This window comes from Oncorhynchus kisutch, unplaced genomic scaffold (assembly GCF_002021735.2).
Source record: "Oncorhynchus kisutch isolate 150728-3 unplaced genomic scaffold, Okis_V2 scaffold4017, whole genome shotgun sequence".
In the NCBI taxonomy this organism is placed as follows: domain Eukaryota; kingdom Metazoa; phylum Chordata; class Actinopteri; order Salmoniformes; family Salmonidae; genus Oncorhynchus; species Oncorhynchus kisutch.
Window position 1 is genome coordinate 262,218 of NW_022265962.1, and position 15,240 is coordinate 277,457.

At 40.3% G+C, this 15,240-nt stretch overlaps 1 protein-coding gene across 1 annotated transcript in view; it reads left to right on the top strand.

Moving 5' to 3' along the window:
• LOC116352994 (myosin-11-like) overlaps positions 1–15,240 on the top strand; it is a gene marked incomplete at its 3' end in the record, with an annotated part of 80,492 nt that overhangs the window by 15,480 nt on the left and 49,772 nt on the right. The window contains 4 exon segments of the mRNA XM_031821793.1: positions 7,073–7,100; positions 8,072–8,174; positions 12,847–12,939; positions 14,890–14,953. Of these exon segments, the coding sequence (XP_031677653.1) occupies positions 7,073–7,100; positions 8,072–8,174; positions 12,847–12,939; positions 14,890–14,953 (288 nt within the window).

The window sequence follows — 15,240 nt, forward strand, 5'->3', positions numbered from 1 at the left end:
AGTCAATGATAACTATATATACACGGGGTACCAGTACTAGTCAATGATAACTTATATACACGGGGTACCAGTACCTAGTCAATGATAACTTATATACACGGGGTACCAGTACCTAGTCAATGATAACTATATATACACGGGGTACCAGTACTGAGTCAATGATACCTTATATACACGGGGTACCAGTACCTAGTCAATGATACCTTATATACACGGGGTACCAGTACCTAGTCAATGATACCTTATATACACGGGGTACCAGTACCTAGTCAATGATACCTTATATACATGGGGTACCAGTACCTAGTCAATGATACCTTATATACACGGGGTACCAGTACCTAGTCAATGATAACTTGGTTATGTATACGGGGTACCAGTACCTAGTCAATGATAACTATATATACACGGGGTACCAGTACCTAGTCAATGATAACTTATATACACGGGGTACCAGTACCTAGTCAATGATAACTTGGTTATGTATACGGGGTACCAGTACCCAGTCAATGATAACTATATATACACGGGGTACCAGTACTCAGTCAATGATAACTATATATACACGGGGTACCAGTACTGAGGCAATGATAACTATATATACACGGATTACCAGTACCCAGTCAATGATAACTATATATACACGGGGTACCAGTACCCAGTCAATGATAACTATATATACACGGGGTACCAGTACCCAGTCAATGATAACTTATATACACGGGGTACCAGTACCTAGTCAATGATACCTTATATACACGGGGTACCAGTACCTAGTCAATAATACCTTATATACACGGGGTACCAGTACCTAGTCAATGATAACTATATATACACGGGGTACCAGTACCTAGTCAATGATACCTTATATACACGGGGTACCAGTACCTAGTCAATGATACCTTATATACACACGGGGTACCAGTACCTAGTCAATGATAACTATATATACACGGGGTACCAGTACCTAGTCAATGATAACTTATATACACGGGGTAGCAGTACTGAGTCAATGATAACTTATATACACGGGGTACCAGTACTGAGTCAATGATAACTTATATACACGGGGTACCAGTACCTAGTCAATGATAACTTATATACACGGGGTACCAGTACCTAGTCAATGATAACTTGGTTATGTATACGGGGTACCAGTACCTAGTCAATGATAACTATATATACACGGGGTACCAGTACCTAGTCAATGATAACTTATATACACGGGGTACCAGTACCTAGTCAATGATAACTTATATACACGGGGTACCAGTACCTAGTCAATGATAACTATATATACACGGGGTACCAGTACTGAGTCAATGATACCTTATATACACGGGGTACCAGTACCTAGTCAATGATACCTTATATACACGGGGTACCAGTACCTAGTCAATGATACCTTATATACACGGGTACCAGTACCTAGTCAATGATACCTTATATACATGGGGGTACCAGTACCTAGTCAATGATACCTTATATACACGGGGTACCAGTACCTAGTCAATGATAACTTGGTTATGTATACGGGGTACCAGTACCTAGTCAATGATAACTATATATACACGGGGTACCAGTACCTAGTCAATGATAACTTATATACACGGGTACCAGTACCTAGTCAATGATAACTTGGTTATGTTATACGGGTACCAGTACCCAGTCATGATAACTATATATACACGGGGTACCAGTACTCAGTCAATGATAACTATATATACAACACGGGGTACCAGTACTGAGGCAATGATAACTATATATACACGGATTACCAGTACCCAGTCAATGATAACTATATATACACGGGGTACCAGTACCCAGTCAATGATAACTATATATACACGGGGTACCAGTACCCAGTCAATGATAACTTATATACACGGGGTACCAGTACTGAGTCAATGATAACTTATATACACGGGGTACCAGTACTGAGTCAATGATAACTTATATACACGGGGTACCAGTACTGAGGCAATGATAACTATATATACACGGATTACCAGTACCCAGTCAATGATAACTATATATACACGGGGTACCAGTACCCAGTCAATGATAACTATATATACACGGGGTACCAGTACCCAGTCAATGATAACTTATATACACGGGGTACCAGTACTGAGTCAATGATAACTTATATACACGGGGTACCAGTACTGAGTCAATGATAACTTATATACACGGGGTACCAGTACCTAGTCAATGATAACTATATATACACGGGGTACCAGTACCTAGTCAATGATACCTTATATACACGGGGTACCAGTACCTAGTCAATGATACCTTATATACACGGGGTACCAGTACCTAGTCAATGATAACTATATATACACGGGGTACCAGTACCTAGTCAATGATAACTTATATACACGGGGTAGCAGTACTGAGTCAATGATAACTTATATACACGGGGTACCAGTACTGAGTCAATGATAACTTATATACACGGGGTACCAGTACCTAGTCAATGATAACTTATATACACGGGGTACCAGTACCTTGTCAATGATAACTTGGTTATGTATACGGGGTACCAGTACCTAGTCAATGATAACTATATATACACGGGGTACCAGTACCTAGTCAATGATAACTTATATACACGGGGTACCAGTACCTAGTCAATGATAACTTATATACACGGGGTACCAGTACCTAGTCAATGATAACTATATATACACGGGGTACCAGTACTGAGTCAATGATACCTTATATACACGGGGTACCAGTACCTAGTCATGATACCTTATATACACGGGGTACCAGTACCTAGTCAATGATACCTTATATACACGGGGTACCAGTACCTAGTCAATGATACCTTATATACATGGGGTACCAGTACCTAGTCAATGATACCTTATATACACGGGGTACCAGTACCTAGTCAATGATAACTTGGTTATGTATACGGGGTACCAGTACCTAGTCAATGATAACTATATATACACGGGGTACCAGTACCTAGTCAATGATAACTTATATACACGGGGTACCAGTACCTAGTCAATGATAACTTGGTTATGTATACGGGGTACCAGTACCCAGTCAATGATAACTATATATACACGGGGTACCAGTACTCAGTCAATGATAACTATATATACACGGGGTACCAGTACTGAGGCAATGATAACTATATATACACGGATTACCAGTACCCAGTCAATGATAACTATATATACACGGGGTACCAGTACCCAGTCAATGATAACTATATATACACGGGGTACCAGTACCCAGTCAATGATAACTTATATACACGGGGTACCAGTACTGAGTCAATGATAACTTATATACACGGGGTACCAGTACTGAGTCAATGATAACTTATATACACGGGGTACCAGTACTGAGTAAATGATACCTTATATACACGGGGTACCAGTACCTAGTCAATGATACCTTATATACATGGGGTACCAGTACCTAGTCAATGATACCTTATATACACGGGGTACCAGTACCTAGTCAATGATAACTTATATACACGGGGTACCAGTACCTAGTCAATGATAACTTGGTTATGTATACGGGGTACCAGTACCCAGTCAATGATAACTATATATACACGGGGTACCAGTACTGAGGCAATGATAACTATATATACACGGATTACCAGTACCCAGTCAATGATAACTATATATACACGGGGTACCAGTACCCAGTTAATGATAACTATATATACACGGGGTACCAGTACCCAGTCAATGATAACTTATATACACGGGGTACCAGTACTGAGTCAATGATAACTTATATACACGGGGTAGCAGTACTGAGTCAATGATAACTTATATACACGGGGTACCAGTACTGAGTCAATGATAACTTATATACACGGGGTACCAGTACCCAGTCAATGATAACTTATATACACGGGGTACCAGTACTGAGTCAATGATAACTTATATACACGGGGTACCAGTACTGAGTCAATGATAACTTGGTTATATACACGGGGTACCAGTACCTAGTCAATGGTAACTTGGTTATATACACGGGGTACCAGTACCTAGTCAATGGTAACTTGGTTATATACACGGGGTACCAGTACCAAGACAATGATAACTTGGTTATATACACGGGGTACCAGTACTGAGTCAATGATAACTTGGTTATATACACAGGGTACCAGTACCTAGTCAATGATAACTTGGTTATATACACAGAGTACCAGTACCTAGTCAATGATAACTTGGTTATATACACAGGGTACCAGTACTGAGTCAATGATAACTTGGTTATATACACAGGGTACCGGTACTGAGTCAATGATAACTTGGTTATGTACACAGGGTACCAGTACCTAAAAATTATTTTTCAACCACTCCACAAATTTCGTGTTAACAAACTATAGTTTTGGCAAGTTGGTTAGGACATCTACTTTGTGCATGACACAAGTCATTTTTCCAACAATTGTTTACAGACAGATTATTTCACTTATAATTCACTATATCACAATTCCAGTGGGTCAGAAGTTTACTTACACTAAGTTGACTGTGCCTTTAAACAGCTTGGAAAATTCCAGAAAATGATGTCATGGCTTTAGAAGCTTCTGATAGGCTAATTGACATAATTTGAGTCAATTGGAGATGTACCTCTGGATGTATTTCAAGGCCTACCTTCGAACTCAGTGCCTCTTTGCTTGACATCATGGGAAAATCTAAAGAAATCAGCCAAGACCCCAGAAAAAAATGTTGACCTCCACAAGTCTGGTTCATCCTTGGGAAACATTTCCAAACGCCTGAAGGTACCACGTTCATCGGTGTAAACAATAGTACGCAAGTATAAACACGCCGCCGTCATACCGCTCAGGAAGGAGACGCATTCTGTCCCCTAGAGATGAGCGTACTTTGGTGCGAAAAGTGCTAATCAATTCCAGAACAACAGTAAAGGACCTTGTGAAGATTCTGGAGGAAACAGGTACAAAAGTATCTATATCCACAGTAAAACGAGTCCTATATCGACATAACCTGAAAGGCCGCTCAGCAAGGAAGAAGCCACTGCTCCAAAAACGCCATAAAAAAGCCAGACTATGGTTTGCAATTGCACATGGGCACAAAGATCGTACTTTTTGGAGAAATGTCCTCTGGTCTGATGAACAAAAATAGAACTGTTTGGCCATAATGACCGGAAATGGAGGAAAAAGGGGGAGGCTTGCGAGCCGAAGAACACCATCCCAACCATGAAGCACGGGGGTGGCAGCATCATGTTGTGGGGGTGCTTTGCTGCAGGAGGGACTGGTGCACTTCACAAAATAGATGGCATCATGAGGAAGGGAATGAAGTGGCTATATTGAAGCAGCATCTCAGGACAACAGTCAGGAAGTTAAAGCTTGGTCGCAAATGGGTCTTCCAAATGGACAATGACCCCAAGCATGCTTCCAAAGTTGTGGCAAAACGGCTTAATGACAACAAAGTCAAGGTATTGGAGTTGTCATCACAAAGCCCTGACCTCAATCCTATAGAAAATTTGTGGGCAGAACTGAAAAACTGTGTGCGAGCAAGGAGGCCTACAAACCTGACTCAGTTACACCAGCTCTGTCAGGAGGAATGGGCCAAAATTCACCCAACTTATTGTGGGAGGCTTGTGGAAGTCTACCCAAAATGTTTGACCCAAGTTAAACAATTTAAAGGCAATGCTACCAAATACTAATTGAGTGTATGTAAACTTCTGACCCACTGGGAATGTGATGAAAGTGCTGAAATAAATCATTCTCTCTACAATTATTCTGACATTTCACATTCTTAAAATAAAGTGGTGATCCTAACTGACCTAAGACAGGGAATGATTACTAGGACTAAATGTCAGGAATTGTGAAAAACTGAATTTAAATGTATTTAGCTAAGGTGTATGTAAACTTCCGACTTAGAGATCTGTACATATAGGTAGTGGTAAAGTGACTAGGAAACAGGATAGCGATTAAACAGACAGAACTATTTTGGGTTCCATGTAGAACCCTTTCCACAGAGTGTACTACATAGAACCCAAAAGTAGCGCATTGTTTAGGGAATAGGATACAATTCCAGACAGAACCCAAATCCTACTGGTCCAGTTTCCTGCCATCAGAAAGGGGGGGGTGATCTCCAAAATACCCAGACATGGAGCAGGTTACCAAGGTTACCTACCTTCCAAGGTTACCTTCCTCCAGTAGCCCTCCATCCATCCATCCATCCCCCATCCATCCCCCTGCTATTTTTAGAGAGAGAGAGAGAGAGAGAGAGAGAGAGAGAAAATATCCAGACATGAAGTCTGTCTGTGTGTGTTAAGTTGTGTGTGATAAGGTGTGTGTAGGTGTATGTATGTGTGTGTGTTTCAAAATATCCAGACATAGAGTCTGTCTGTGTGTGTTAAGTTGTGTGTGATAAGGTGTGTGTAGGTGTATGTATGTGTGTGTGTGTTTCAAAATACCATACATGGAGCAGGTTACCAAGGTTACCTTCCTCCAGTAGCCCTCTCCATCCCCCTGCTATTTTTAGCCAATATTGAGTGACAGCGAAGTTAATCTGGTGCAGAAATAGATTTAGGGAAGCTGTTCCTGGCCTCTAACCTTTCCTCTATGTGTGAGTGAACAGAGCACCTTGAGTTCATGTTTGGTGTGTTCAGCTTGGCTTCAACTGTCCTGCCTGAACCTATCTCTCTCCCTCTGTTCCCCTTCTCTGCTTCTCTCTCTCTCCCCCTCCCTCCCTCTCTCTCTCCCTCTCCCTCCCTCCCTCTCTCTCTCCCTCCTCTCCCTCACCCTCTCTCCCTCTCCCTCTTCTCCCTCACCCTCTCTCCATCTCCCTCCTTCCCTATCTCTCCTTCCCCCTTATCTCCCCTTCCCTCTCTCTCCCTCCTCACCCTCTCTCCATCTCCCTCCTTCCCTCTCTCCCTCCCCCTTCTCTCCCCTTCCCTCTCTCTCTCCCCCTCCCTCTCCCCATCCCTCTGTCTCTCTGTCTCTGTCTCTCTCTCCCTCACCCTCTCTCCATCTCCCTCTGTCCCTATCTCTCCCTCCCTCTCCCCTACCCTCTCTCCCTTTCTCCCTCCCTCCCTTTCTCTCTGTCTTTCTCCACAGAGCGTGAGGACCAGTCAATTCTGTGCACGTGAGTCCAAACCTCAAACACAAACATGTTTTTTCCAACACATAACCTTGTTGCCCCATGTACCAGGGATGTGTCCCAAATGTCACCTCATCCCGTGACTTTGGGTCTATCAGGTTCTACATGAGCTAAGCAATGTTCTGACATTTGGAGCATCAACGTTTTCACATCTCAGAATTATTTTGTTCACTGTTAGAATAAAGGGTTCCAAAAGGGTTATTCTGCTGTCCCCATATGAGAACCCTTTTTGGTTCCAGGTAGAACCCTTTTGAGTTTCATTTAGAACCCTCTGTGGAAAGGGTTTCACATGGAACCCAAAAGGGTTCTGCCTGGAACCAAAAAGGGTTCTACCTGGAACCAAAAAGGGTTCTACCTGGAACCAAAAAGGGTTCTTCAAAGGGCTCTTAAAATAGTACGCCTATTGGGGACAGAAGAAGAACCCTTTTAGGTTCTAGATAGCACCTGTTTTCTAAGAGCGTAGTGAATTCTTCTTTCATAACGAATTAAGGTCGTCACCTTAAAGGTACATAAAGTGCAGAGTATCAAAATCTTGAGACATTTGTAAATAGTTTTTTTGGGGGGGGTACATCTGCAGATAGAACCCTATGGTTCTGAAATGTCAATCTGGGTTCAGGCATAAGTTTCTATCTGACACTTCTGAATTAGACAGAGGTGAGTCTGGAACCCTGTCCCTCTCCTCCTTAACACCCCGTCTCTCTCCTCTCTACCCCACCAGAGGTGAGTCTGGACCCCTGTCCCTCTCCTCCCTAACACCCTATCCCTCTCTCTCTAACTCCCTGTCTCTCTCCTCTCTACCCCACCAGAGGTGAGTCTGGACCCCTGTCCCTCTCCTCCCTAACACCCTATCCCTCTCTCTCTTAACCCCCTGTCTCCTCTCTACCCCACCAGAGGTGAGTCTGGAGCCCTGTCCCTCTCTCTCTAACCCCCTGTCTCTCTCCTCTCTACCCCACCAGAGGTGAGTCTGGAGCAGGGAAGACAGAGAACACAAAGAAGGTGATCCAGTATCTGGCGGTGGTGGCTTCCTCTCACAAGGGCAGCAAGAAGGACACTGGAGCTGTGAGTGTTACCTCTAGTGTACAATACAATATGATACACTACAATACACTGATACAATATGATACACTACAATACACTGGGGCTGTGAGTGTTACCTCTAGTGTACAATACAATATGATACACTACAATACACTGATACAATATGATACACTACAATACACTGGAGCTATGAGTGTTACCTCTAGTGTACAATATGACACACTACAATACACTGATACAATATGATACACTACAATACACTGGAGCTGTGAGTGTTACCTCTAGTGTACAATACAATATGATACACTACAATACACTGGAGCTGTGAGTGTTACCTCTAGGGTTGCAAAACCTTCCCAAATGTTCCAGAAATCCTGGATGGAAGTTTCCTGGAATCAGGATGGAATAAGCAGGACATCTAGGAATCATCCAACTGGGATTTCTGGAAAACCTGGGAATTTTGGGAAGTTACAGGAATTTTTACAACCCCTACCTCTACTGTACTCTGCTAAACACATTCAATACAATGTGACCTGTTTAGACCCTCAGAGGATAGCAGCAGATATTGAGTTGATGGAAATTGAACAGAAATGTCTAAACTGTTTAACCCTCTTTGTTTTTACATTGAGAAGAGAACTCATAAGAGACTGTACTTTTATCAATGTTGATAACAAAGCATTTCTTTAACGATGAAAGACATTTCTGTTGTGTGACAGGAGGCGCCAACGCTAGTCAAGGTATGACAACTCTTTCTGTGATGTGGGCGATGCAGACTACTGTAACCCTAACTGACTGGTAGAAACTACGGCTGATCTGATTGGTGGACTGTTTCCTCTTCAGTTTGTGGTGCTTTGTGCTGCTCTGATTGGTGGACTGCTTCCTCTACAGTTTGTGCCGCTTTGTGCTGCTGGTGGTTTAGGCTTTATGTCTTCTGCTGAAGAGGCAAATCTCTCACAATCAATACTGATAGCCAATGAGCTGCTATGGACCCGCCCCCCCTAGTTCTATATTCCATACTGATAGCCAATGAGCCGTACTCTAAGTCCTGCTATGGACCCGCCCCCCTAGTTCTATATTCATATTCTATTTATTCTATTTTACCCTTACCCAATCACAGAAGAAGACAGTTTAGGGTTCACATATCAGACACAACCTATTCCCCGAGGATATTACAGAAGAACTGAGTCAGGTTTGTAGATATTGCAGAAAAATTACAGAAAAAGAAGAGGAAGAATTTAAAAAAAATAGCTAGTGACAGTGATGAAGGAGAATAGAACAATACTTTGTTGTGTATCATAAATAATACGCTATGCCAGGTTATGATAGGTTATGCCAGGTTATAATACGTTATACCAGGTTATGATACGTTATGCCAGGTTATACCAGGTTATAATACGCTATGCCAGGTTATAATACATTATGCCAGGTTATAATACGCTATGCCAGGTTATAATACGTTATGCCAGGTTATAATATATTATGCCAGGTTATAATACGTTATACCAGGTTATAATACGTTATGCCAGGTTATAATATATTATGCCAGGTTATAATACGTTATGCCAGGTTATAATACGTTATGCCAGGTTATAATACGTTATGCCAGGTTATAATATATTATGCCAGGTTATAATACGTTATGCCAGGTTATAATACGTTATGCCAGGTTATGATACGTTATGCCAGGTTATGATACGTTATGCCAGGTTATAATATATTATGCCAGGTTATGATACGTTATGCCAGGTTATAATACGTTATGCCAGGTTATAATACGTTATGCCAGGTTATGATATATTATAATACGTTATGCCAGGTTATAATACGTTATGCCAGGTTATGATACATTATGCCAGGTTATAATACTTTATGCCAGGTTATAATACGTTATGCCAGGTTATGATACGTTATGCCAGGTTATAATACGTTATGCCAGGTTATGATACATTATGCCAGGTTATAATACGTTATGCCAGGTTATAATACGTTATGCCAGGTTATGATACATTATGCCAGGTTATAATACGTTATGCCAGGTTATGATACGTTATGCCAGGTTATAATACGTTATGCCAGGTTGAGATACGTTATGCCAGGTTATGATACGTTATGCCAGGTTATACCAGGTTATGATACGTTATACCAGGTTATAATACGTTATGCCAGGTTATAATACGTTATGCCAGGTTATAATACGTTATGCCAGGTTATAAATACGTTATGCCAGGTTATAATACGTTATGCCAGGTTATAATACGTTATGCCAGGTTATAATACGTTATGCCAGGTTATAATATGTTATGCCAGGTTATAAATATGTTATGCCAGGTTATGATACGTTATGCCAGGTTATGATACGTTATGCCAGGTTATGATACGTTATGCCAGGTTATAATACGTTATGCCAGGTTATAATATATTATGCCAGGTTATGCCAGGTTATAATACGTTATGCCAGGTTATAATATATTATGCCAGGTTATAATACGTTATGCCAGGTTATAATACGTTATGCCAGGTTATGATACGTTATGCCAGGTTATGATACGTTATGCCAGGTTATAATATATTATGCCAGGTTATGATACGTTATGCCAGGTTATAATACGTTATGCCAGGTTATGATATATTATAATACGTTATGCCAGGTTATAATACGTTATGCCAGGTTATAATACGTTATGCCAGGTTATGATACATTATGCCAGGTTATAATACGTTATGCCAGGTTGAGATACGTTATGCCAGGTTATAATACGTTATACCAGGTTATAATACGTTATACCAGGTTATAATACATTATGCCAGGTTATAATACGTTATGCCAGGTTATGATACGTTATGCCAGGTTATGATACGTTATGCCAGGTTATGATACGTTATGCCAGGTTATAATACATTATGCCAGGTTATGATACGTTATGCCAGGTTATGATACGTTATACCAGGTTATAATACGTTATACCAGGTTATAATACATTATGCCAGGTTATAATACGTTATGCCAGGTTATGATACGTTATGCCAGGTTTTGATACGTTATGCCTTGTTATAATACGCTATGCCAGGTTATGATATGTTATGCCAGGTTATAATACGTTATGCCAGGTTATAATACGTTATGCTAGGTTATGATACGTTATGGCAGGTTATGATACGTTATGCCAGGTTATGATACGTTATGCCAGGTTATAATACGTTTTGCCTGGTTACAATACGCTATTCCAGGTTATAATACATTATGCCAGGTTATAATATGTTATGCCAGGTTATGATACATTATGCCAGGTTATAATACGCTATGCCAGGTTATGATACATTATGCCAGGTTATAATACGTTATGCCAGGTTATAATACGCTATGCCAGGTTATGATACGTTATGCCAGGTTATAATACGTTATGCCAGGTTATAATGCATTATGCCTTGTTATAATACGCTATGCCAGGTTATAATACGCTATGCCAGGTAATGATACCTTATGCCAGGTTATAATACGTTATGCCAGGTTATAATACGTTATGCCAGGTTATAATACGTTATGCCAGGTTATAATACGTTATGTCAGGTTATAATACATTATGCCAGGTTATGATACATTATGCCAGGTTATAATACGTTATGATACGTTATGCCAGGTTATGATACGTTATGCCAGGTTATAATACGTTATGCCAGGTTATAATACGTTATGCCAGGTTATGATACATTATAATATGTTATGCCAGGTTATAATACATTATAATACGTTATGCAAGGTAATGCCAGGTATTAATACATTATGCCAGGTTATAATACGTTATGCCAGGTTATAATACGCTATGCCAGGTTATAATACATAATGCCAGGTTATAATACGTTATGCCAGGTTATAATGCATGATAATACGTTATGCCAGGTTATAATGCATTATAATATGTTATGCCAGGTTATAATACATTATAATACATTATGCAAGGTAATGCCAGGTATTAATACATTATGCCAGGTTACAATGCATTATAATACGTTATGCCAGGTTATAATACATTATAATAGGTTATAATGATCACATCATCCTCTGCCTCCTCTGTAGGAGAAGCCAGAGAAGCCTGGGTCTCTGGCCTATGTGAGTATGAGAGTAGCACCCTATTCCCTATTTAGTGCACTACTTTTGACCACCACCTATAGAGGTCTGGTAAAAGAAGTGCACTGCATATGTAATAGGGTGCCATTTGGGAGTTCATACCTGCATGCTAGCTAGCTTGTCACACCTAGATTAACTGATATGATCAATCTGTCCTGTCCTATAGCATGTAAACACTGTTAACTGTTGATGGACCTGTCTGTGTGTTAGAAAGTAGTGGCCTGTATGACATTTAAAAATAGTGTGTGAAACATCGAAGTCACCCCATAATAATCTTTTCACGAATCTCTCTGAGTGGTTGCTATGCTACATCTCACTGACTGTGTTTTGCTCTGTGTCTGTGGCGCTGCTTGTTAGTGTGCTAAAAAAAAAGTGTGTGTCTCTGTTGTCCATTTCTTTGTTGTTGTACAGTGTGACATAACTTGTGGTGTTCTGTCGTGTGACATCATTCTCTGGTAATATTCATGAAGTGGAATAATAATTGTGACATCACAATAATTGTGACATCACAGATATGTTGGACATATGTGATTGGTTTTCCTGCTTTCCCACCCTTTTGCCCTACAGGGGGAGCTAGAGAAGCAGCTGTTGCAGGCTAACCCCATACTGGAAGCCTTCGGGAACGCCAAGACCATCAAGAATGACAACTCCTCACGATTCGTAATTAACTCACAGTTTACACACGCTCAGACACTATTACACACACTTTTCAAACAAAACTATATATTTTTTTTTAAATGTCAAATTAAATTCATTCATTCATTCCATCGCTCTCTCCACATTACTACTAACTTAATTAAAGCTTTTAACTAGGACCCAGAGTCTTTCCCGGTTTTATTACGCAGTCAGGAAAATCTCCTGGCACCAGTCCCTTGTTATTAGAGTACAGACTGTTAGTCCTTGTCATGACATTTATCAAGAGCTCAGTGCTCATATATACAGTATCCTACATCTCTCTCATCACATATACAGTATCCTACATCTCTCTCATCACATATACAGTATCCTACATCTCTCTCCTCACATATACAGTATCCTACATCTCTCCTCATATACAGTATCCTACATCTCTCTCATCACATATACAGTATCCTACATCTCTCTCCTCACATATACAGTATCCTACATCTCTCCTCATATACAGTATCCTACATCTCTCTCATCACATATACAGTATCCTACATCTCTCTCCTCACATATACAGTATTCTACATCTCTCCTCATATACAGTATCCTACATATCTCTCCTCATATACAGTATCCTACATCTCTCTCATCACATATACAGTATCCTACATCTCTCTCCTCACATATACAGTATCCTACATCTCTCCTCATATACAGTATCCTACATATCTCTCCTCATATACAGTATCCTACATCTCTCTCATCACATATACAGTATCCTACATCTCTCTCCTCACATATACAGTATCCTACATCTCTCCTCATATACAGTATCCTACATATCTCTCCTCATATACAGTATCCTACATATCTCTCCTCATATACAGTAACCTACATCTCTCTCCTCATATACAGTATCCTACATATCTCTCCTCATATACAGTAACCTACATCTCTCTCCTCATATATACAGTATCCTACATCTCTCTCCTCATATACAGTATCCTACATCTCTCTCCTCATATACAGTATCCTATACCTCTCCTCACATATACAGTATCCTACATCTCTCTCCTCATATACAGTATCCTACATCTCTCCTCATATACAGTATCCTACATCTCTCTCCTCACATATACAGTATCCTACATCTCTCTCCTCATATATACAGTATCCTACATCTCTCTCCTCATATATACAGTATCCTACATCTCTCTCCTCATATACAGTATCCTATACCTCTCCTCATATATACTGTATCCTACATCTCTCTCCTCATATATACAGTATCCTACATCTCTCCTCATATATACAGTATCCTACATCTCTCTCCTCACATATACAGTATCCTACATCTCTCTCCTCATATATACAGTATCCTACATCTCTCTCCACACATACAGTATCCTACATCTCTCTCATCACATATACAGTATCCTACATCTCTCTCCTCATATATACCGTATCCTACATCTCTCTCCACACATACAGTATCCTACATCTCTCTCCCCATATACAGTATCCTACATCTCTCTCCCCATATACAGTATCCTACATCTCTCTCCTCATATACAGTATCCTACATCTCTCTCCTCATATATACCGTATCCTACATCTCTCTCCTCACATATACAATATCCTACATCTCTCTCCTCATATATACCGTATCCTACATCTCTCTCCTCCTATATACAGTATCCTACATCTCTCTCCTCATAGACAGTAACCTACATCTCTCTCCTCATATATACAGTATCCTACATCTCTCTCCTCACATATACAGTGTCCTACATCTCTCTCCTCATATACAGTATCCTACATCTCTCTCCTCATATATACAGTAACCTACATCTCTCTCCTCACATATACAGTGTCCTACATCTCTCTCCTCATATACAGTATCCTACATCTCTCTCCTCATATATACAGTAACCTACATCTCTCTCCTCATATATACAGTATCCTACATCTCTCTCCTCACAGGGCAAGTTTATTAAGCTCAACTTTGACGTGACCGGATTCCTGGTTGGAGCCAACATCGATACCTGTATCCTAATGAAATATACAGACTCTAAATATACAGACTCTGGGCTCCTCATAGAGATGTATTGTAGGTGTTTAATTAATCTTTTAGAGATTCGGGAGATACAGTGCCTTGCGAAAGTATTCGGCCCCCTTGAACTTTGCGACCTTTTGCCACATTTCAGGCTTCAAACATAAAGATATAAAACTGTATTTTTTTGTGAAGAATCAACAACAAGTGGGACACAATCATGAAGTGGAACGACATTTATTGGATATTTCAAACTTTTTTAACACACAAAAACTGAAAAA